Here is a 20,257-nt window from a genome sequence, read left to right on the forward strand (position 1 = left end):
TCCAACACATTAGGATTTTGTATAGCTCACTCTTTATTGTTAGTCACTTTGCCATGACTGACTACGTACATGGATAATTAAAATAAATGTATGTCATTTCAGTCCACAACTTAAATCATTCCACAAGTATGCTTTCAAAGTAGTAGTCACTCATACATTTGACTTTTCTCAGTTGTTGTACGTTTTAATCTTATGAATGGCGTAAGGGCTTGAGTCTCGATGTGGCCAGATGTCTCCGTTGGGCAGAGCCCTCGTCTGTTCCGGCTCTCGGTCAACCATCTCCACCGCCAATGTGGAAGCACTGAGGATTTCTGCCGTTCGGTAGGACTGTGTGAGGTGACGGAAGGACGACGTGTCTGAGATGTCATCGTCGAAGAGGTCCTCCATGAGCTCCTTGCGCTTTCTGCGAGACGCCTTCAACTCCTCCTTCAGGTCAGCAACCAGGTTTTTAACATCCTTCACCAGTGTGGACCGTATACCGAACAGGCAGAGCAGGAACACCAGACCAGCACAGATGCCGGAGACAAAGTACAGAGCAACACGCTCTGGGAAATCTGGAAGAGATGGATGCATGCCATGATCATCAAAATAAGTAAGAAATGTACTGCTCACAATTTACCGAAACTTGAATAGAATTCACCAATCAGCCACCAACCCCATTTCCTTTCTGTACTGTGTGAAAATCAAACTCAATCAAAGAAGGCATTTGAGAAATGAAAATAATTTGTCTATTACTCTTTGCCTTGTCATGTGGTTAAAAACAAGCAAATGTATTGACAACTCCTAATAGAGGTTGCAATCGGGTTCAGAGATTCTGTGTCCATGTCGGCTATTCTTTTACAGAATGGATGTTTGCGTTTTCCCACCAACACGTGAACTCCTAAAAAACAAATCAAAGCTTTCAACCGTATTATATTTTTTATGTAACCTTTACAAAAAAGGAACACCTTAGCAGCATGTGGAGGTTGAGTTTAATACACTGTAATGAACTGATATCATGACAAAAACGGTACTATTTGGCAAATAATTTTGGTAAATGCAGTGATGCAAAGCATCAATGCAAATTCTATATGTTACTGCACACAAAGGAGGAGAGGCATTTCATGTAGGCAAGGGGAGGGGGGGGATCATAGTCTGTGCAGAAATTCAGGCAAAAAGAACACAAATATTTTGAGCCAACATGTTCCAAAATACTGGTATAACCCTTTACTTATGAGCTAGAACAACAATAGGAAGTCAACCCATTGCCTGACGTTTGCAGGCATCAGCGGACATACCCAATATTTTTTCAATGATCTCCAGATAGTTGGTAAAGAGCACGTTTTGAGGCCTGTAGGTGGGGCCAGTGTACCATCCACCTGCAGGTGAGAGGGGTCTGGGCTCAGTCTACTGCATGCAACAATACCTGTGCATCTTTTCTGCTTACTCTCACCATGTGTGTAGTCCGAGATCATGAAGGGATCCGTTGACCCTCGACCCACATCCTCCAGAAGATACCTGGGCACTGAAGGAAACATTTTAGATTTTTTACCTAATGCAAAAAAACGGTGTCACACCCAGTTCACGCCTAGTTTGTGTCTTACCACAAGTGAAGGAGACTCGCAGGTGCTTCCTGGTGCCGGGGAAGCAGGGGTCCCCAAAGGTTTGGGTATCGGCCACTAATGAGCAGTTTGCTCTGCTGTGACACCTGCGTGACACTTTCCTCAGAGCCGAAGAGGACAAACACTCTGGAATAAATGAATTAAAGTATGAATGAATAAGTGTAATGTGTTCATTGTAATAAATCAGTCAATTAATGCAACATCAGGCTCAGGTTTAAAATCTATCCTCTAATAATGCTAATAAATACAACTGGGAATTATTCTCCACTTTGTCTATAGAAATGATATTTGTTCCAAATTAGTGCCACTAGATGACTCTAAAGCGCCCCGTGTCCGACCCATGTCCGCGTGTGATCCGTGTTCCTGAGGGCAGTGAGGGCTGCCGTGCAGCAGGTGTCCAAACGTGGCCGAGTAGATCGCCAGGACAGTTTCGTTTTTGCACATCAGCCTCAGTCGCTCATTTTCACACACCAGCCTCGTGCGGTGGTGTTCTGAAAAAAGCAGAAGTATTTTGATAAACAATTGAACGGTAAAGAACATATTGTTTGAGTTTTTTATTGTAGTTGTCGATTAACAGATCTTATGTTACAGCCTTAAAATCACCGGTTACATCGGTTTTGTCACATTTGTTGACAAAAGTCAGATAGTCCTGTAGACATTGTCAAACTAAACTTTAGTGCTTGGTAGAAATTAATTTGATGTAGGATTCCTTGCGCATGGACAACACACAATTCTAGTTGCTTTACACTCAACTCATCAACACCGGTGATGTGATTAATATACTGGTATTCAGACCTAGTGTCGTCCACTTGAGTGGAGGACTATAGCGACATACCTGGTCTGCACTTGTAGAAGACTAGAAGGTACTTGCTGGTGAGGGGACAGGGGTCCTGCCCAAACACCGGACTTAAAACAGGGATGTGACAGAACCGCCGATCGCGGCACTCTGACTCCACTTTCTGCGAGCAAAATGTGTGTGTCATCTTGTGTGTGGGTCAGGGTGCCATTTTGGACTTGATTTCAGGTTTGTCTCCCTGTGGATTTGTTTACCTCGATAGCAACTGGGGAGGTGCATTCTTTGTCCTCCTCCGCAGTTGTGTTTGCCGAGGGACATAAATGCTGATTGGGAACACGTCGTCCATAGAAAGCTGAGACGACGGCCACGGACGTCCTCGAGGGACACTCGATGACGAGCGTGTCTCCTTCACAAGCGTGAGCAGTGTGGTTCTTCAGGATGTTGTGAAGGTAAACTGAGAAAGAACAAAAGATGGTTATAAAATCACTTCAAGTGAGAGATACTTTTAAAGTTATTTATAGTACAAATTTTTGGGAGGGGGGGAATGGTGCTAGATGTAGGATTCTTATCTCAAACACAGTGGCTGGATATGTCACTTTGACCTTAAATGTATAAATAAGAGCAACAATAAAACCAGGGTGTCAGATTGGCGGTATTGCTAACCAGACAATTGTTTTTCCTTCTAGAAACTACTGGATGACTCCCTTGCTTATAAATAATACACTATTTAGGGCCCTGGTTCTCACCTGGGTGGTGTCCCAGTCACTGGGTGCAGCTCTCCAACACAGTGTTTGCACAATAACTCCATACGAAAATGCAAGACAAGGGAGCATAGTGAGTCAAGTCCGCCCCCCCCCCCCCCCCCCATATCGTCTGTGTCCGTGTGTGTGTGCGTGTATGGCAGTGAGAAGCTTCCTTCAGCAAATGAGAGGCAGTACCAGGCGCTCACTCACAATGAACTATTATTAGGCCCCTCAGAGCCTGCAGCCGCAAAAAAGATGGAAACCTCTATCTGAGGTCAGATAGAGAGATACACTGCTCGTGATCGATTTGTCAGAGAGAAAACCTAGCTCTGACTGTCTGTCTGAACATACTCATTGTTACCATAATGTCAGCCATCATGCGTTGTGGTCAAGAGTCAAAACAACTGTAGTTTATGTAATGCTTTGGGAGGATCTATTCTGTGAATATCTAAGTTCAGGACCTGGACCTTCAGGAGCCTCTTCACCCTGATTCTGGTCTTTCGGCATGAGTTCCACCAGCTGTTTGGAAAGCAGGATGTGAAGATGATGATTAGGGGATGCTTGATGTCCATCAGAAGCTTCCTTTGCAGTTACAGTTTACAGCCGAATTGTAACCAGTCAGCATTGTTACTTTCTCCTGGAAAAAGAAATTAGAGACACAAAAAGCACTTACGAGACAAATCGAGAGCCGAATGTGCGGTGTGAATCTTCAGAGCCGAAAGAAGAGATAAGAACAAGCAGTAGCGCCACGGCGATGTCATTGTGTATTTCCTGCATGACCGACCTCAGGGTTCGTCGTACTGAGTTGTTTTGTGCGATTGACTGTCCGGGAGCGAGCGGTCTGTAGGTCAATGATGCCATTGTGTTTACACCCAACAGCCGCCCCCCCTTGGAGCGAGCTGCAGTTAATATCGAAGTGCCAGTGTTGCTTCAGCTATATGTATCAATATATACATATATATATATATATACATATTAATACATTAGGACAACTGTCAAAGTAGTATTGATAATGCACTTTGATTCTTTATTTCACAATTGGATTAACACAATTTTCAGTACGGAGTTTAGGAGCTGCAGCTGCGAGGAGGCTATGAACTTATCTTATATGTGTAAGGAAGCTCAATTTGGTTTTTATTCATGTTCAGTTCATGCTAGCTACAGCCCACGGCTACTAGTCTCTATGCAAAGCTAGGCTAACCCCGTCCTCCCTCAAACATCGAAAGAAAGAATGAAGGAAAATAAACTCAACGTCTGTGTCCAAAACTTTGTCTGTTTAGAAATGACAAAACACAGTCCCGTTGAATCCTCAAGACGAGCAGACGCCTACTGGTGAAAGAAAAACCTTGTCTCTGTGCTTGTAATGACAAAATTAAGACTCGTTCTCTTGAACTGCAGATTTCAACAGCGAGGGTCCTGTTTATGGAGATAAGCCACTTGTTCCAGGATGTCACTTCCAGCGGCTGTGTGTGTGTCCAGTGGAGATATGTGGAACTCAACACCAGCTTTCCTATCTTTTTGTCCGGAGGATGAGGAGGTGAAGGTCACTGTCAAGTTTTTTTTTTTCTCTTCCCAGAAACACTCAGGAAATCTCTCCTGTTAAATGTCCACTCTGCGGAGGCCGAATCAGTTGGTTCCAGTTGGCAATGAACTGGAGTTGTATCCTCTCTGATTGTTCCCTCTCCTTCACAATCCTGTGTGTGTGTGGCGACTGTTGTTATACCAACCAAACACTGACACATAGTCCTTGTGAAATTATTCTGACTGACTTATATCAGCGATTGCTAATTTATCACGCAGGCTTCAATAAACACATGGAATAATGGAGGCTATGGAGGCCACGTTTTAATCAGGTGCACAAGTAGGAGTGACACTCCCACCTTACACTCCAGTAAAATTCCATTCACCTCCCATAGGATGTGTCAATAAAGAGACTAGTTATCCCTCAACGCCCTCTATTTGAAGGAGGGTTGGTACCACTGTGTGGGAAGGGAGGTTAGCTTTCAGGTATTTGAAAACTCTCGGGACAAACCTCCCTCACTTTGTGGGGTTTTTCAACAACGTTCTCTGCCACCGATTTTCTGTGATGGTCTAGTGTGATTCATCAAATTTCTTGGAATTGTTAGGAATTTCAACGTGATGAATTTCTTTTTTTTTTATGGCACGAAGCCACTTAAAACAAACCTCATGGAGCGCTGAGCCTTGTATCTTGTTTTTTTATTCATTCCAAGTAATGCATTGCATAATTCTGCCCATGAGGCATGTCTCATTTCTTTGTGTGGACCACAACATGGGGATTTTGTCATAACATTCCTTTTTCCTTTTTACTGTAAGTGATTGTAGTTTGCAAGAAAAAACAACATTGAGCCAAACCTCCTCCCCAAACTCTCAGCAAATATGTGGGTCAAGCAAATTTTAAATGTTTTAAGTGTAAAGGATTTCAGAAAATACTTTGCCTTCTCTACTTATGCAAAAAAGCTAATTTAAAGAAACCCTTCACCATTTTTGTTTCATGCCGACAACACTGAGTGGATTCCCTTCACCATGATGCATTACTAAAAAAAACAGAAATTCCCCATCCTTGCTTGAAAGACCCAACTTGACCTTTCTTTGGGATTAAGCAACATGACATGAAAAGCAGAACTGATTATTCATGCATAAAAACTAAAAGCATGTTACACTAACACATTCATGTTAATGAATGAAACAGATTTGATGAAGAATCCGTATGACTTTTAAACCTTTTTTTTTATTTATTGCATCACTATCAGCAAAAGAAAAACGTGTTATGTGTAAATCAACCAGATGTGAGACTTTCTCACCGTTAAATGAGATGAGGAGTTTGATCTGTTTCTGCTTAGTGGTGCAGGGAGCGTCTCACATTGTTGGAGTGTAAGTGAACAAAACAAATGGTTTGAATTTAGTGTTTTGAGTTGACTGTTATCAGTTCCTGTGTGTCACAATATGCAGTAGATCCTATTTTAAGCTCATAGATTTTGCCATCTGCTTTATAAGAGGGACTACCCCGCCCATCTCTCTGGGTCCTCCCTCTCCTCCTGACTAGTGAAGTATGTTCAGGGCGATAGCCTTCAAGGAGCCCGCAGACCAAACACAACCAGCTGGGGAGTGTTGCACTTTCTTCTGACGGCCACCACCGCAGAGACACCTTAAACCACAGTCCAAGTGCTCTGTTATCAGCTTTCAGAGCTTTCTCTCTCTCTCCACTCAGCTCTGTGGGTGGATTTCTGGGGTGCAAAGAACTCAAGGGGAAGCTTTTGAGGGAAGGAAAGTGAATTTCACTTTTTGGGGGACGACATGGCACTTCGGCAGGACTCTGAGAAGGAGCCAAGCGTTGAGTTGTTCATTAAGGTCAGTCATTTCTTTTTCAATTTTGTTAAATACTTGAAAGGATATGTATGCTGCAACATGTGAGGGAATATCCATTACAACTGATTTCACTCTAAAGAAGAACTGTAACTTGAGTTTCCTGTTTTATATCCTCTCTGAGAGAAGAAAATAAACAGAGGATTGGCTCCTCACAATTATTGTAAAATAGTAGAAATCCACAGTATTTTGCTTCATGACCAATCAGAGGGCAACTCTCTTTTGGATCCTTCTGAAGATGCCTATTCTACATATGTGTTTGTATCCAAGGGTCACGGGACATTTTCTACCCCTGAACTCACACAGTCCACCTTATCATGGCACTCACAGACGGAGCTGAGAGCGTGCAGGGTGACTGGCCTCCAGCCAGAGCCGGGCACACCCACCTTACTGACGCACACATTCCCATAGGGTTCCCCATATGATGGGTAATAAACAAACGCAATCCCCCGGCCCAATAGTACTAACCCATTTACATACATCAGGATCTCTTTATTATATTCACGCTATACGTGGAAACGTTATGTTCTTGTTTTTTGCGTCTTCTGATATATGAAACAAGTAACTGCAAGTTGTAAACATGTATTATCTATCTATAAGATAAGACATTCAACATTCAGTCGCTTAAAATAAACATTTATTTTATTTTTATGTTTGCTTCAACCCTAAAAAAATAGATGAGACAATCAATACCAATGCCGTGGTTCAAATGGATTGTCATTCTTCGGGTAGAGCAAACAACTTCTAAACAGTTGTGTAGCTTTAGACAGTTATTTTTTATCTTTGGACAGAGAAAGGCTAAGTGTTTCCAGTGTTTATGCAAAGCTAACCTTAGCTGCAGTGAAAACAAAAGTGAAAATAGTATCAATCTTCTCAAATAACTTCCTATACGAAAACAAATCACACATCCACAAGTGTCCTTTAAAATTGAGAGAGAGAGAGAGAAGTGTCTTTTTTCCGCTACAACACAGTCTTGCCCCCCCTGGAGGAGCCCGCCCAGACACACTTTTCACTTCAGAAATCACTCGTTCATCAGCAAATGCAAAATGGTGTGAAATGGGACCTTTGTGGCTCATGTCGCCACTAAACTAAACATTAGTTTCTGTGTTTTTTCAGGCTGGACATGATGGTGAGAACGTGGGGAACTGCCCCTTCTGTCAAAGGCTCTTCATGGTTCTATGGCTGAAAGGAGTCAAGTTTACAGTGACCACTGTTGACATGAGGAAGTAAGTTCCCCTCCTCTTGCTTAAAAAAACCAAAACGCTTCCTGACAACCTCGATCACCAAGGCGCCTTTAAGCTTCGACCTGCTTGATAACGATCTGATTGAACAAACTTCATGAATACATCGAACAGAATCTGACCCTCTCCATCTTTCCCCCCCCCCCCCCCCCCCCCCCCCCCCGTCCTCCAGGAAGCCAGCTGAGCTCAAAGAACTGGCCCCCGGCACCAACCCTCCTTTCCTCCTCTACAACGGCACCCTCAAAACAGACTTTATCAAAATTGAGGAGTTTCTTGAACAAACACTGGCCCCTCCCAGGTATTGTTTCCCTCAATCAGCACACAAATACCCGGCTGATGGATGAAGGCTGATTCACATCCGAGAGGTTTACTCCCAGGTTTCTCCCTTCTCCCCCCCCGCAGGTATCCTCACCTCAGCCCGCTAAACAAAGAGTCCTTTGACGTGGGTGCCGACATTTTCGCAAAGTTCTCTGCTTTCATCAAGAACAGTCCCAACAACACCTGTGAGTCGAATACCGTCGCGCCTCATCGAGCATCTTGATCTTAACTGAGGGTCATGATGTAAAAATGCAAAGAAAAGGGATTCGTACATTTTTCAAGGGGTTTTCACTGGACTAGATGTTGAACTCAGTACTAAGGACGGTACTTAAGGTTTTTTTTATTTCCAGTTTATTTTTATTGATGTGTTTGCAGCATTGTATGATGTTTCTGTTGAGTTGGAGCTATATTTGGTTTGGCGGAATAAAAATGACAACAAAGTCAACATAGAATTTTCAATGTGAGAACTTCCCTTAGTAACAAGTACAGATTTTAAAGTAGTGGAGTAACTCTGATGTAAAGTACAAGTACAAGCTCCCTAAATTTTAATTTGAAGTACCGCCCGCTCAACACATCTGTGTCTCTGACCCTAAAGTCCATGAGAAAAACCTGCTGCGCGAGTTCAAGCGTCTGGACATCTACCTGAACTCGCCCGTCCCCGAAGAGATCGACCTCAACTCCAGAGAAACCATCACCGTCTCCAAGAGGAAGTTTCTGGACGGCGACCGGCTCACCTTAGCCGACTGCAACCTGCTGCCCAAACTGCACGTGATCAGGGTAAAGACCAGATTCCATTTGAGGTCATTTTTGGAATTTTACTTACTCAGCATTTCCATTGTATTGTACTTTAAACTAAGGGGATTTTTTTTTCTCCACATAATATTGTCAAATTAGGATTTTACATAGAAAACACACAATGCATTGTTAAAGATACATATTCTAAATACATATTTTAGTATTTCAATGTTTATTATATTCATATGAAAGTTAAAAATAAAGTTACAGTTTTTATAAACTTATAATAACATGGAGTAATTATATATTATTGTTTTGGTACTTTTTCTAGAGTTAAATGATCTGAGTTCTTTTGATCTTAAGGTATAATCATCATATTTTTCTTCAGATCGCTTCCAAGAAGTACTGCGACTTTGACATTCCTGCCGAGTTCACAGGCGTGTGGCGATACCTTCAGAACGCTTATCAGAGAGAGGAGTTCAAACAGACGTGTCCGGCCGACATCGAGATCGAGAAAACTTACTTCAGCGTTGCCAAGCAGAGGAAGTAAAATGTAATGAATGTCCTGTGTTCACTCATTGTAACCGGGCATGTGAAGGTGGCGATCGGCAGAAGCCGCTGCAAACCACAAGAATTAACTGTGGCAATGAATCCGACACACTTTCACCTGACTTTTGGACACGCTGAAGCAAAATGTTTTATTGTTTATCCTTTGTCACTCAGACAGTTGGTACCTTCATGCACCGTGGAAAAGGCCAAATGTGCAATTCATGTTTTTATTTATATTGTAAATATATATTTTTCCAGGCTTTTTATGATCAAAACACCCTAATTAAAATCCATATATGATTTGTGTTGGTGTGAGCTGCCGAAAGCTTCACAAACTGTTCATTTCCATACAAATCATTGAATACACTTCTGTACCTGATATGATTCAATTGTCTCACTATCACACTAATAAAGAACATCAAATGTATTTATCACAACTCATTTTGTGTGCTGACTTGTAATATAATACTCCATTCCTTAGGTCAAATACATAAATAGTAAATACCTTTTCAAAGATCAAAACCAAAGGCAAACAGAAATGTCTTTTCTGATACTCAAGTTTATTTTCAGCCTCAAAAATATATTTGTTGATCTGGTACAACGGTGGATATGCCGTTTGATGGTAAAACGATGATGGAGAGTTTCCCAACGTGCCAAAATCCCACCAGACGTCGTTCCGCTGCTGGGCTCTAGTTGGTGACGCAGTACTTCCAGAAACACGCTGTGAGGCATCGGAGAGGGCAGAAATTTTAACGTTCATTAAGTTCTTTTACAAGTATAACACTTTGCCTAAACTCCTTGAGCTTATTACATTTATGGAATGAGAATGTTATACATTGTACAGATTATAACCTCCTTTAAAGGTTCCCAACATATTTGAGTACTTATACTTGTATGTTAATAATTTACTTCTTGCCATCTAATTTCATAAGCAGTAAACAATATAACAAATAATGATGTAATTGTAAGTGAGATATAAATTAATGTTAGACTATTTATCAGCAATTATAACTCCTTAAAAAGGAAGCTCATAAATAACCCAAAATCACATTTATAACATCTGTATAAGGAAAAGTAACTGGTCGATTTAACTCGATTGTGTGTGTGCGCGTGCGTGTGTGTGTGTGTAAATAATGTGACGCATGCTTGACATAAGACACAAGAGAAACACACCTCTTTTGTTTGCCTTCGGCAAGTTCTGTTCTGACCGAAGAAAACCTTGAGAGCGAAGCCTGTCCGCTGCTTCCATCTTCAAGACGGCTTCTCTGAGGTCCTCCACCTAAAATCAAGAAGAAAAAACAAGATGCTGATAGGTTGTTGTGCACTAAAGCCAGAGCTTTGACTAGAATAAACTGATCACATGACACCTCAGGTTCAAACCTGCTTGTGTTGACTTTAAGTTATTTTTAGCATTGACTCAAGGTTTTGGTCTGGTTCCTGCATACATTTGTTAGCATTTATGCCCGTATGTGTGTATTTCTTTACAATAAAGACTTATATTTTAAGGCTATGCATTTAACCTTGAGTCCCCAAACTCTGGAACACCCCTCCTGTATAGTTTTGTTGCCTCAGTAACTTTCTTTAAATTTCTACAAACAACTCATTTAATTCTCCTACATTGCGTGTGAGTATACGGGGCTGTATATTTACTTTCTTAACAGTGTACAGAGATGATGGGTCTTACCATGTGTGCAAACTTATCCTCCTGCACCGACTCTTTAGCTCCTTTAAAAAACACATTGAAATCAGAAGTGACAAAACAATTACGTTGACCATATGTGACACATTTATCTGGATAATATGTGTGTTACTATTACCTGTATTCCAGGGCTCCATCCCTCTATTGTGCTTCATCAGGAGGGGATACAGATTATTCACCTCTCTCTGCTCCGCCGCGGCAGTGTTGGGTCCATCCTGCACCTCTGACACTAATTTCTGAATGAAATCTGTTGATATAAATTCATATTGTGACACAAAGATTGTTGCAGCAGAATATCTTGTCAAATGTGTGATTTTTCGTCATATCTTAATTAAAGAGCAAAAAGGACATTCAAATATTATCTGAAAGTTGAGAACCTGATGAAAAAAGACATTAATGAAGAAAATAAACTGAGTTTCTCTGTTTTTCCTATGTTGTCTATCATCGTAAGGACGTGAGGCTCACCTGCCTGCGGCTCCAAGCTGGTATCGGGGTACAAAGGAAGCGCATGTGTCCGTCTACCAGAACAAATCACAGCCACGAGGTAGAACAGAGCTACAGGAATCATGGTGCCGCTATCTCTCGATGGTCGGATTCTGCTCCCAAACTCTGCCCCGGCCAAGAACTTTGCTTTATATATCCTCAGTGGCCATCTATCACAATCGGATCAATACACTATCATCACACCCAGTCTCTTCTTAATGGTTTTGACGCGAAGGATCAGGCGTCATAGACACAATTTAGGGCCCCCTGTCAATTGAGCCAGAGCCTATCTTTGCTTGTGCAGAGAGGCCAAACAAATGTTTACTCTGCTGCAGTAATCAGCGGCTGTCCGGCAGAAGCTCTGATGGTTTATGTCCGACACCGTCTCTGCGTGATGGGCCGCTCCAAAGTGTCATTGCTCATGTCCGAAGTACACAGCAGGTGAAAATATGTCCCTGCAGGTTTGTAGGTCATTTTGTGTTGAATCGCTAACAATTCTAAAGCATTAAATGAGGACTGTGGAAGCAAATAGAACACGTTGGAGTTAAAGGCACAAATAGTTTGTTCTTGTGCCTCAGGAGTATCATACGGATTTTTTTTTTACACCTGCACAGTTTTCATTTCTACATGTTGAACAGATTAAAACTTGCTTGTGTTTGTGGAACCACAATGCCACCTTTAGCCAATGAGGTAAAGATTTGGCACAGCAATACATAAATTGCACATTACACATAAATGGATTCAAATTTCATTTGATTTCTTGTGAAGTTGGATTTGGAATAATATAGTGCGTTTACACATTTGTTTGAAATTGTTCTGCTTGACTTCTTTCATATGTTAAATACAAAATTATTTATCATGTATCATTGACATTTACCATCACAAAACGTTAAGATGTTGTTGGTGCTAGATGGTCTGAGGAGCTTTTTGTCAAACTGAAAAGTCATTAATGCTCCTCAGAAGAATTTGTCAGGTGATTTATAAGGTTGTCTCCACAATGTTGAAAACAACAACATTTGATGCATTTGGCAACTGAGCTGTCAGTGGGAAGAGGTAAAAGCACATCAAAGCAGTGATGTGCACTAGGTGACGCCGCCAGTGACTTTAAATCAGACAGAGAAATGTCCAATCTGGAAAAGGAAAGAAGCAGTAACCTATTATCAATGTTAAAAGGACATGCAGGATTTATTTGGATGTGTGAGGAAGAGTAATTTTAGGTTGAAAGTGGTGCATTCATTTGAGGACAATAATCAGCAACATAAAAGTCTTTGTCTTGCTGTGACTAACATATTATTCAAATTAAATTCTGCATCTGGGGGCTTCATATGAAGTTCAGCACTTTAGTCCAGTGGTTTTGAACCTATGGCTAGAACTCTGTCCACACGGTCAAAAGATAAATCTAAGCAGATGATTCATTGTTGTAGGAAAACATTCAACTACACAGATTCACAGTCATGTTTAAGACTCTATAACACTTTCAGACATTTTTTTTTGTCAAAAATGTGATTATTTTAGTGTTTTGGTCGTCTTTCTCTGGTGGAACCTTCAGAATAATGCAAGTGAGTAGTCTAATAAAATATATATATAATTTATTTATTCTATTTAAAATACGTGTGATTTTTACTGCTTATTACTGCATTGCTCGCGCTTACATTATACACTCACCGGCCACTTTATTAGGTACCCCATGCTAGTAACGGGTTGGACCCCCTTTTGCCTTCAGAACTGCCTCAATTCTTCGTGGCATAGATTCAACAAGGTGCTGGAAGCATTCCTCAGGGAGTTTGGTCCATATTGACATGATGGCATCACACAGTTGCCGCAGATTTGTCGGCTGCACATCCATGATGCGAATCTCCCGTTCCACCACATCCCAAAGATGCTCTATTGGATTGAGATCTGGTGATTGTGGAGGCCATTTGAGTACAGCGAACTCATTGTCATGTTCAAGAAACCAGTCTGAGATGATTCCTGCTTTATGACATGGCGCATTATCCTGCTGAAAGTAGCCATCAGAAGTTGGGTACATTGTGGTCATAAAGGGATGGACATGGTCAGCAACAATACTCAGGTAGGCTGTGGCGTTGCAACGATGCTCAATTGGTACCAAGGGGCTCAAAGAGTGCCAAGAAAATATTCCCCACACCATGACACCACCACCACCAGCCTGAACCGTTGATACAAGGCAGGATGGATCCATGCTTTCATGTTGTAGACGCCAAATTCTGACCCTACCATCCGAATGTCGCAGCAGAAATCGAGACTCATCAGACCAGGCAACGTTTTTCCAATCTTCTATTGTCCAATTTCGATGAGCTTGTGCAAATTGTAGCCTCAGTTTCCTGTTCTTAGCTGAAAGGAGTGGCACCCGGTGTGGTCTTCTGCTGCTGTAGCCCATCTGCCTCAAAGTTCGACGTACTGTGCGTTCAGAGATGCTCTTATGCCCACCTTGGTTGTAACGGGTGGTTATTTGAGTCACTGTTGCCCTTCTATCAGCTCGAACCAGTCTGGCCATTCTCCTCTGACCTCTGGCATCAACAAGGCATTTCCGCCCACAGAACTGCCGCTCACTGGATGTTTTTTCTTTTTCGGACCATTCTCTGTAAACCCTAGAGATGGTTGCGCGTTAAAATCCCAGTAGATTAGCAGTTTCTGAAATACTCAGACCAGCCCTTCTGGCACCAACAATCATGCCACGTTCAAAGTCACTCAAATCACCTTTCTTCCCCATACTGATGCTCGGTTTGAACTGCAGGAGATTGTCTTGACAATGTCTACATGCCTAAATGCACTGAGTTGCCGCCATGTGATTGGCTGCTTAGAAATTAAGTGTTAACGAGCAGTTGGACAGGTGTACCTAATAAAGTGGCCGGTGAGTGTAATCTGCCAGGGCTATTGGACAGAGACCTCGTCGAAGTCACGTGACCGCCGACTGCGGAAGTAGCTGACAGGGAGCAACTCTCCGGTTGTCAAGCGACGAACTGACGTTAGTTGTCGATTGACTGCCCGCCCGCCCGGACTTCAGCAGTCCCACCAAACAGCTGAAGTCGGTAGACGAGTGAGAGAGAACACGTCGGCCTTAAACAGAGCAAGGTGAAGTCAAATGTTCTTTGTCTTTTCTGGGGTTTTTTTTGTCATGTATGATGCTAAACAAGACACCCCGAGTAAACCGTGTGATGCGAACCGAAGGATGCTAGCTGGCTAACAGTTAGCGATGAGTTGGTATAACTCCTCGATATAACGTTAACTTAAACGTTGCTTGATGTAAATGCCAACTTGCTCTCCATAAATGCCCACTGACGCGTTAAAACGTATCATCGTGAGCATTGTACGTGACGTTTAGTCGGAACGGTCACACAAGCTAAGACCGACATACCTGTACAAGAAGAGCAAGCTTAACGCGTTCTTAACGACAACGATTACAGAGCTTCCTGCAACCGACGCTTCATTCCAGCGTTGATAATGGTGTATGAGGACAGTGCAAATAATTAAATACAGGCTGTTTTTCATATGTTGTCCTCGGCCAAAGTGTTACTAGTGACGTCCCAGAGTATTCATACCGAATACAGTTGGAAGCAAAAATAGGGCATATATTTAAAAAGGATTCCTTGGGCAGACAGGCTCGTAAAGGGAAAAGGACACACATGAATATGTGGATCATATTCCGTGTACCTCTGACAGAGATGCTCAGTGGCTAAATGGACTTTTCCATAAAATACTAGAAAAATAACACGCACCAAAGTCTGGACCGAGGGGATCATAACCTGGATAAACCTGACAGCAGGTGACAACTTTATGCAGTTCTACGGTATTTCGGCTGATGTTTCCTTCCTCAGGCCTTCTTCACGATCAACAATCACAGTACGGCTCTAATAGACCGACACTGACTTTCTAGGCCACACTGGAGTCCTACAACTGATGGGCTTTAGGTAATCACAGGTTTAGAAAAAGATTACGCAATCAACAAAAAGTATGAGTAATCAGTAATTTGACTAAGCACTGGCTCTTATCCATAACGAGTTGTAAAACGGCTTATTTGTTTCTTGTTCTTCTGAGTTTGTATCTCTACAGTTGAATTGCACTTATTGTAAGTCGCTTTGGACAAAAGCGTCAGCTAAATGACATGTAATGTAATGTTATGTCCATCGTCTTGTATGTGAATATTATTTTAATTAAACAAACTTTTTACTATAGTATTCAAGCATTCAAGTGCAGACTCATTTCGCACAAATTGTAAGTACCCCTACATGCCCCTCACATAATGTGACGTTAAGGAGAGGGAGAGTTAGAGACGGCACAAGTGGTTATGAATTGTGCTTGAGAGGCTACAGCTGACTTAATGTATTTTCTCTCCCTCGTCTAGAGTCCGCCGGCAAGATGTTGTCCGAAGGAGGTTACTTCATGAAGGGGATGGCCATGGGAGGCATCTTCTGCTTGCTGCTGTCGCTGCTGGGTACTTTCAGGCCCGGCGTGGAGTCCGGGACGGAGAGCCAACATCATCACCATCACGTCCAGGCCCTGGGAAAAGATGCGCTGAAGCACCTTACTGACGTTCAGATGCAGAAGTTGAGAAATCAGGTCCAGGTTTCTTGCATCATCATGGTCCAGCCCAAGATCCTTGTCTACTGGGCTACTGCGCTGGACACCTGGAGCAAACACTGTGACAAAGCTGTGTTTTACTCCTCTGAGTCCACCAAAGCACTCGAGGCGGTTGACCTGAATGAAAAAGACGACTGGGCGAGGTTGCGTAAAGCTCTGAAGCACGCTTACGAGAACGCGGGAGAGCTGCGCTGGTTCTTTGTGGCACAACCCACAACGTTCGCCATCATCGAGAATCTCAAATACCTGGTTCTCGCAAAGGACCCCAACGAGCCCTTTTACCTTGGGAACGCAATGAAGTCAGGGGAGCTCGAGTTCGTGTCGTACGATAGTGGCATTGTTCTAAGTTACGAAGCGCTCAAAAGACTCGTACACGTGTTCCAGGATGAGGACAAATGTCCAGAAAGGGGACGCGCGCTGTGGAAGCTGAGCGAGGACAAGCAGCTGGCCACGTGTCTCAAATACACTGGCGTGTTTGCGGAGAACGGCGAGGACTCCCACGGAAAGGGCCTGTTCAACAGCAAGAGCGTGGACAGCCTGATAGCAGACAGCATGAAGACCAACCCCAACGACGTGGTGGCGGGCTGCTGCTCCGACGTGGCAGTCACATTCAGCGGGATGACGCCCAATCAGATGCAGGTTATGATGTTTGGAGTCTACAGACTGCGTCCGTATGGCCACGATTTCCACGACTTGTTGGTGTTCAACCCGCCCGAAGGCTCAGAAAATGACTAGATCCGTCAAGCTGGATGCGGCTTTTTAAAATGTTTTGCTTCTATGATGGCAAACCTGACTGTGGGGCAATTAGTTTTTCTAATACTGTTTTTAAAACAGGTGGTGATAACACGTTTATGTATATTTGGACCCGTTTGTACTTGGCACAATCAGCACCCCGTTCCTTTGGGATGAAGGTAAAAAAAAAAAATAGGGAACGAGTGTGCTGTCCCTTTGGATGAAGACAAAGCGTGGACATATATGAAACTTGTGACATGACTCAATTATCTGAAGTTTTAGTTGTGTATCTTAAAAGTTTTTCTTTGTGTGGTCTTAATGCCGCTTTAGTTAAGTGATGGCTATTTTGAAAATTACAAACTTCTTTAACTGTTTAGTGCTAACTTTATCTCTGAGAACAGTTTTATTTATATATACATATATATATATATATATATATAAATCCATTTTGAGTACAATATGGAGGCACAACCAAGCTGCACTGACTTCCACTTAAGAATTAAACTTCACAGCTACGTCGGAAATATAAGATGTTGATTCTTTTTTAATTGCTTTTGAATGATTAATTAAAATTCCTGGTTTATGTTTAATCTAGCGCTGTGGTGTTGAAGGATCTAACTTTTAAAAGGTGAGAATGAGTGTGAAAATCATACAAGAGTAGTTTCCAGGTTCATACCTTGTCAAGTGAATAGTATTTGGTAAAAGGGAAAATTGACTAATTTCATATAGAACTGAATGTATTAAAATTGCCGTCCACTGCGTTGTACATATGTATATTTTTTTACCGCTTTCAGGTAAACAAATAAAGGTATTGCAGTTCTTATTGGTGCCCTTGTACAATTGTAATATGTATGACAAAGATTATTAAAACTACTGCCAAATGAAGGAGGATCCAAAAACAACGGCGGTAGACTAGTGACACCCCGCCACTCCTAGATCCTGTAAATACGCTCACATCCTGGATCAACAAGTGGTCAGGCCACGTCATCACTGCAACTGCCGACGGAACTAGACGAGTCTTAAAGACATATTGCCAAGTCCGTCCACCATTTATGTCCCTACATATAACATTTAAATATCCCAGAACATTAGTAAGACACGAGGTGTATGGGAAGAACAAACGGATTCAATGCAAAATACCAACTGAGATGACGATTTAAAGCCAGATCTTTCTTTTATTTGTGCATATAGTGATTGATTCACAGCCTTCAGCAGGTTTACGCAGCTTAGTCCTTAGGTGTGAACGGTTGATGGGTAGCTCACGCGACGCGAGCGCCACACTTTCCAGAGGGTAGGGACGGGCGTTGCAGGTGATGTCATCATTTATACGTCTTCATGTGCCACAATCCATCATTCAAATAGTGAACGTTCTCGATTCCGATTCCCTTGTTGACTTTTTCTCTTTAAAAAAAAAAAATACAGATTGAAAATCAGACATTATGAGCGCAGCGACAAAGTATTTTATATATTGTATTTCATTGTCGCTCGTGTAAAATGTAGAAAAATATCTCACATGCTGTCTGCAGACATCTTCATAACGCCAACACAAAGTGCTTGTTGTTTTCCCTCCGCCATGATGGCCTGCGTCCACTTGTTAAAGACAAACTGGTACGCAAGTGATTCACAAGGAAGACCAGATATATTATATCTCATAGTGGGAAAGCTTCCTCGCATTAAAAGGATACAACAACGGTGTCAGAGGCAGCTGGGTAGAGTTTAGCGCCTGGCGACGTCAACCCAGGGCACATTATGTTGGCTCCACTTAAGACAAATTTAATGGCGCCTTTGTCTACTTGCTGGTGTGGAAGAATGAAAGGATCTAGGAAAAGATCATTTACCAGCAGTGTTAGGGTACGCTAACGACACCATGCAGCAGTTGGCATCAGAGGATCTTACATTTATGCAACAGTCTGAGGGTCGGGTAGAATGGTCCTTCTCTCTGTCTGAAGAAAAGCAGTTCTCCATTCACTGTCAGGATTTCAATGTGTTCATGGCTGTGGGGGAAAAGTACTTTATTAAAACTGGAGAGGAAAATAAACTACACTGAAAACAGATTTCATGTGAACAACTTGACAATAAAATATTTTAGGTGATATACCATCATACCATCTCACTATTTTGACAGGATCCTTTTTTGGCATTATGTGATTAAGCCATGACTCAATGTCAGGAAATTGTTCCAAGAGCTGATTTTTGATGCCTTTGATCACTGATGTTTTCAGCTGGATGCAGTTTGAGACATTCTCCTTCTCGTCAAATCTGAAACAGTAAAGAGAGCAAGCTTTTGTGAGATGGCCTTCATGTGGTAAAACAGCTTCACCAAATACTACAAATGTGCATCACTAACATGAACAGTGGAGTTGATTCTACGTTAAGGTAAATATACATCATCTTTGTTTAGGTCAAGTAAACCTTTTCGAGTCAATATCAACCGATAAGGATAAAGTACACAGATATTTTGGGAAAAAGATCAATTTACAGTCAGAGAAGAACAGCACGCACATAAAAATACATTCATCAATTATGCATATCATATCATATAAATCCTTGTATGGATATGTGAATTCTTCTGAATATCGTGCGTACAAATACATTTATTTTAGGGGGAAGTATGATGCTCACATTCATTTTAATACAATCCAAAAATGTAACGTTAGATAGTTTTAAGAAGGTTGTCAACAGGAAATGTGTCTATCGATCTTACTATGTGCGAAAATAGATGATCATAATAAGCCAAAATGAAATAAAGCTTAGCAAGTATGAGATGTGCTTGAAAATACCCGATTGATGCACTTTATGGTTATAAGCAAGGTTACATTCTAGAACAGACATGCGGGTGAATGCACGTTTAGCTCCGGTTTAATATATGTTAACAAAGGATATCACATAATATCCTAACTCGTCTCAAATTAACTTGAGACGACAACAAACTTGAAGACGCGATTGCTAATCACTGAGCGTTAGCCACCTAGCTGTGGTTAGCTAACGTTGCATCATGGAAATGGTCAGCAACGTACTTTTTAAACATCCTTGTTGGTCGCTGTCACGTTACCACGTTCCTCAAATGGCACAAATCCTTTCCAGACTTACTGCGCCAGATCTGTAACGGTAAACTCAAGTAAATAATGGTATACAAGTAATGCTACAGCAATCCCACGCCTGTGTAGCAGTCCAGGGCCAGCGGTTTGACGTGTGCGTCATTTTACGACAGTTGTGTGCATTACACGGCAGGTTCCGTTAACTGCTCCATGCCGTGACTCAAAAGGCAAAAAAATAGAATTGAAATATGTATTAGTTGTGCTTTGTCGCAGCTTTTATTTGTTCAATGAAAGTCTTTATTTCATGTAACATGGAATCATCATTTGATACTTAACCAA

General features: G+C 42.0%; 5 protein-coding genes across 10 annotated transcripts; 2 read left to right on the forward strand and 3 right to left on the reverse strand.

Moving 5' to 3' along the window:
• Positions 1 to 13: 13 nt before the first annotated feature.
• On the reverse strand, positions 14 to 3,981 carry si:ch73-335m24.2 (protein eva-1 homolog C). Of its 5 annotated transcripts, none has more exons than XM_037460346.2 (9): positions 3,814 to 3,969; positions 3,602 to 3,659; positions 2,652 to 2,851; positions 2,437 to 2,560; positions 1,940 to 2,092; positions 1,584 to 1,727; positions 1,433 to 1,504; positions 1,278 to 1,358; positions 14 to 554 (listed from the first exon to the last, which is right to left on the reverse strand). In XM_037460346.2, exons 2-9 carry the CDS (start codon positions 3,645 to 3,647, stop codon positions 169 to 171), a joined length of 1,206 nt encoding a protein of 401 aa, XP_037316243.1. In that variant the 5' UTR covers positions 3,648 to 3,659; positions 3,814 to 3,969; the 3' UTR covers positions 14 to 168. The 5 variants fall into 5 exon arrangements, with proteins under 5 accessions (XP_037316243.1, XP_062416556.1, XP_037316240.2 ...); XM_062560572.1 differs by having other exon boundaries at positions 3,602 to 3,777; positions 3,925 to 3,948; XM_037460343.2 differs by lacking the exon at positions 3,602 to 3,659 and having other exon boundaries at positions 3,814 to 3,981.
• A 2,222-nt stretch (positions 3,982 to 6,203) lies between these two features.
• On the forward strand, positions 6,204 to 9,794 carry clic2 (chloride intracellular channel 2). The gene is made up of 6 exons (XM_037462471.2): positions 6,204 to 6,509; positions 7,641 to 7,750; positions 7,938 to 8,063; positions 8,168 to 8,268; positions 8,679 to 8,860; positions 9,207 to 9,794. The coding sequence occupies exons 1-6, from the start codon at positions 6,456 to 6,458 to the stop codon at positions 9,366 to 9,368; spliced, it is 735 nt and encodes a 244-aa protein (XP_037318368.1). The 5' UTR covers positions 6,204 to 6,455; the 3' UTR covers positions 9,369 to 9,794.
• Positions 9,795 to 9,822: 28 nt separating this feature from the next.
• Positions 9,823 to 13,021, reverse strand: urp1 (urotensin-related peptide 1). Its single transcript, XM_037461491.2, has 5 exons — positions 11,532 to 13,021; positions 11,185 to 11,313; positions 11,052 to 11,092; positions 10,541 to 10,646; positions 9,823 to 10,088 (listed from the first exon to the last, which is right to left on the reverse strand). The coding sequence occupies exons 1-5, from the start codon at positions 11,632 to 11,634 to the stop codon at positions 10,057 to 10,059; spliced, it is 411 nt and encodes a 136-aa protein (XP_037317388.2). The 5' UTR covers positions 11,635 to 13,021; the 3' UTR covers positions 9,823 to 10,056.
• Positions 13,022 to 14,460: 1,439 nt separating this feature from the next.
• Positions 14,461 to 17,703, forward strand: c1galt1c1 (C1GALT1-specific chaperone 1). 2 transcript variants are annotated; one of them, XM_037461010.2, is made up of 2 exons: positions 14,461 to 14,642; positions 15,913 to 17,703. In XM_037461010.2, exon 2 carries the CDS (start codon positions 15,927 to 15,929, stop codon positions 16,881 to 16,883), a length of 957 nt encoding a protein of 318 aa, XP_037316907.2. In that variant the 5' UTR covers positions 14,461 to 14,642; positions 15,913 to 15,926; the 3' UTR covers positions 16,884 to 17,703. The 2 variants fall into 2 exon arrangements, with proteins under 2 accessions (XP_037316907.2, XP_037316908.2); XM_037461011.2 differs by lacking the exon at positions 14,461 to 14,642 and adding an exon at positions 14,695 to 15,478.
• Positions 17,704 to 18,017: 314 nt separating this feature from the next.
• mcts1 (MCTS1 re-initiation and release factor) lies at positions 18,018 to 20,088 on the reverse strand. Its single transcript, XM_037461012.2, has 6 exons — positions 19,898 to 20,088; positions 18,987 to 19,139; positions 18,777 to 18,874; positions 18,566 to 18,699; positions 18,394 to 18,461; positions 18,018 to 18,281 (listed from the first exon to the last, which is right to left on the reverse strand). Exons 1-6 carry the CDS (start codon positions 19,906 to 19,908, stop codon positions 18,200 to 18,202), a joined length of 546 nt encoding a protein of 181 aa, XP_037316909.1. The 5' UTR covers positions 19,909 to 20,088; the 3' UTR covers positions 18,018 to 18,199.
• Positions 20,089 to 20,257: the final 169 nt, after the last annotated feature.

This window comes from Pungitius pungitius, chromosome 2 (genome assembly GCF_949316345.1).
Source record: "Pungitius pungitius chromosome 2, fPunPun2.1, whole genome shotgun sequence".
In the NCBI taxonomy this organism is placed as follows: Eukaryota; Metazoa; Chordata; class Actinopteri; order Perciformes; family Gasterosteidae; genus Pungitius; species Pungitius pungitius.